Source organism: Limulus polyphemus, unplaced genomic scaffold (assembly GCF_000517525.1).
Source record: "Limulus polyphemus unplaced genomic scaffold, Limulus_polyphemus-2.1.2 Scaffold10054, whole genome shotgun sequence".
Classification (NCBI taxonomy): domain Eukaryota; kingdom Metazoa; phylum Arthropoda; class Merostomata; order Xiphosura; family Limulidae; genus Limulus; species Limulus polyphemus.
Window position 1 is genome coordinate 19,714 of NW_013675664.1, and position 2,034 is coordinate 21,747.

Genomic DNA, 2,034 nt, shown 5'->3' on the forward strand with positions numbered 1-2,034 from the left:
GGGGGGGAGAGGCTTTTAATACATGTCTGAGTGTGAAGAAAGCAAAACGTACCCGGTTGTTTTCCTACATGATATATATGGAATGACAAGTACGACGAAAATATATTTGCGATAGCGAGAAATAGCTGAGACGTATTTTCAATGATTTCAAATGCCATTTCCAGGACGTCATTTTTGTTTTTTAAATCAGAATCTACCACATCTACTATTTGATTTAAAAGAGATGTCTGTGATATCAATAGTTTAAAGTGGTTGGAACAAAGGTGAGGGGGTGAGGTGAAATATATTCGCGCTGTAATTGCTGAGACACCACATAAAACTAAACGTAGTCTCGCGCGAATACGAGAAATGCCGGTAGGGTGTTTCGCAGATCTATCACTTTCTTATTATAATTATATCAAATCGACATTTAGAGGTCGCTGTCTTTGTTTTAAAAAGCAAAGGTTTCGAGAGTAGCCTCTTTCTTCCGACATGTACACTAGATGTTATATTAACATGCTTGAAGAGTTAACAGACCGCCATTTTGGATCGATTTCAGGCCTCTGGAGCGGCGTTTGAGGCTGGTGGTTTGAAAGTGGGGCATATTATTTTGGAAGTAAACGGCTTCAAAACTGGTAAGATGAAGCACCACGAGGTGGCGCAGCTGATCGCCGACTCCTTTTACAGTTCCGATACAGATCAACTGGAACTTTTGGTTGTGGAGAAGGCCAGAACAGAACTCGAACTAAGGAGGTCTTCCTTTCTGGTGTTAGAATGAATGGTAAGTACACTAAAAACTAATTCTTACCCGGGATTTCATACTTGTGTTCTGTAGAACGTGTATAATACATTCTTACATCATCAATATTACATCATCTACTCCGTCAATATTACATCACCTACTTCCTCAGTATCAATGTAGCTCTGTAGAGTGGATGTGAAGTGGAAGGATATTAATATCCAGTTGAGTAGTGGATGTGATAAGGAACATTTTGGATGTCCAGTTGAGTAGTGGTTGTGATAACGTTACTTATCACAACCACTCTACTCAACTGGACATCCATAATGTTCCTTATCACATCCATTCTACTCAACTGGACATCCATAATGTTACTTATCACAACCACTACTCAACTGGACATCCATAATGTTCCTTATCACATCCACTACTCAACTGGACATCCATGATGTTTCCTTATGGATGTCCAGTTGAGTAGTGGATGTGATAACGAACATTATGGATGTCCAGTTGAGTAGTGGATGTGATAAGTAACATTATGGATGTCCAGTTGAGTAGTGGATGTGATAAGTAACATTATGGATGTCCAGTTGAGTAGTGGATGTGATAAGGAACATTATGGATGTCCAGTTGAGTAGTGGATGTGATAAGTAACATTATGGATGTCCAGTTGAGTAGTGGATGTGATAAGTAACATTATGGATGTCCAGTTCAGTAGTAGATGTGATAAGTAACATTATGGATGTCCAGTTGAGTAATGGATGTGATAAGGAACATTATGGATGTCCAGTTGAGTAGAGTGGTTGTGATAAGGAACATTATGGATGTCCAGTTGAGTAGTGGATGTGATAAGGAACATTATGGATGTCCAGTTGAGTAGTGGATGTGATAAGGAACATTATGGATGTCCAGTTGAGTAGTGGATGTGATAAGTAACATTATGGATGTCCAGTTGAGTAGTAGATGGTGATAAGTAACATTATGGATGTCCAGTTAAGTAGAGTGGTTGTGATAAGGAACATTATGGATGTCCAGTTGAGTAGTGGATGTGATAAGGAACATTATGGATGTCCAGTTGAGTAGAGTGGATGTGATAAGGAACATTATGGATGTCCAGTTGAGTAGTGGATGTGATAAGGAACATTATGGATGTCCAGTTGAGTAGCATGGTTGTGATAAGGAACATTATGGATGTCCAGTTGAGTAGAGTGGATGTGATAAGTAACATTATGGATGTCCAGTTGAGTAGAGTGGTTGTGATAAGGAACATTATGGATGTCCAGTTGAGTAGAGTGGATGTGATAAGGAACCTTATG

The 2,034-nt window shown here is 39.3% G+C and overlaps 1 protein-coding gene across 1 annotated transcript in view; it reads left to right on the forward strand.

Annotated features, from left to right (window-relative positions):
• LOC111083551 overlaps positions 1–757 on the forward strand; it is a gene marked incomplete at its 5' end in the record, with an annotated part of 18,337 nt that extends 17,580 nt beyond the window's left edge. The window contains one exon of the mRNA XM_022380140.1: positions 539–757. Coding sequence (XP_022235848.1) covers positions 539–757 — 219 coding nt within the window. The remainder of the gene's footprint in view (positions 1–538) is intronic.
• Between the last annotated feature and the right edge of the window lie 1,277 nt (positions 758–2,034).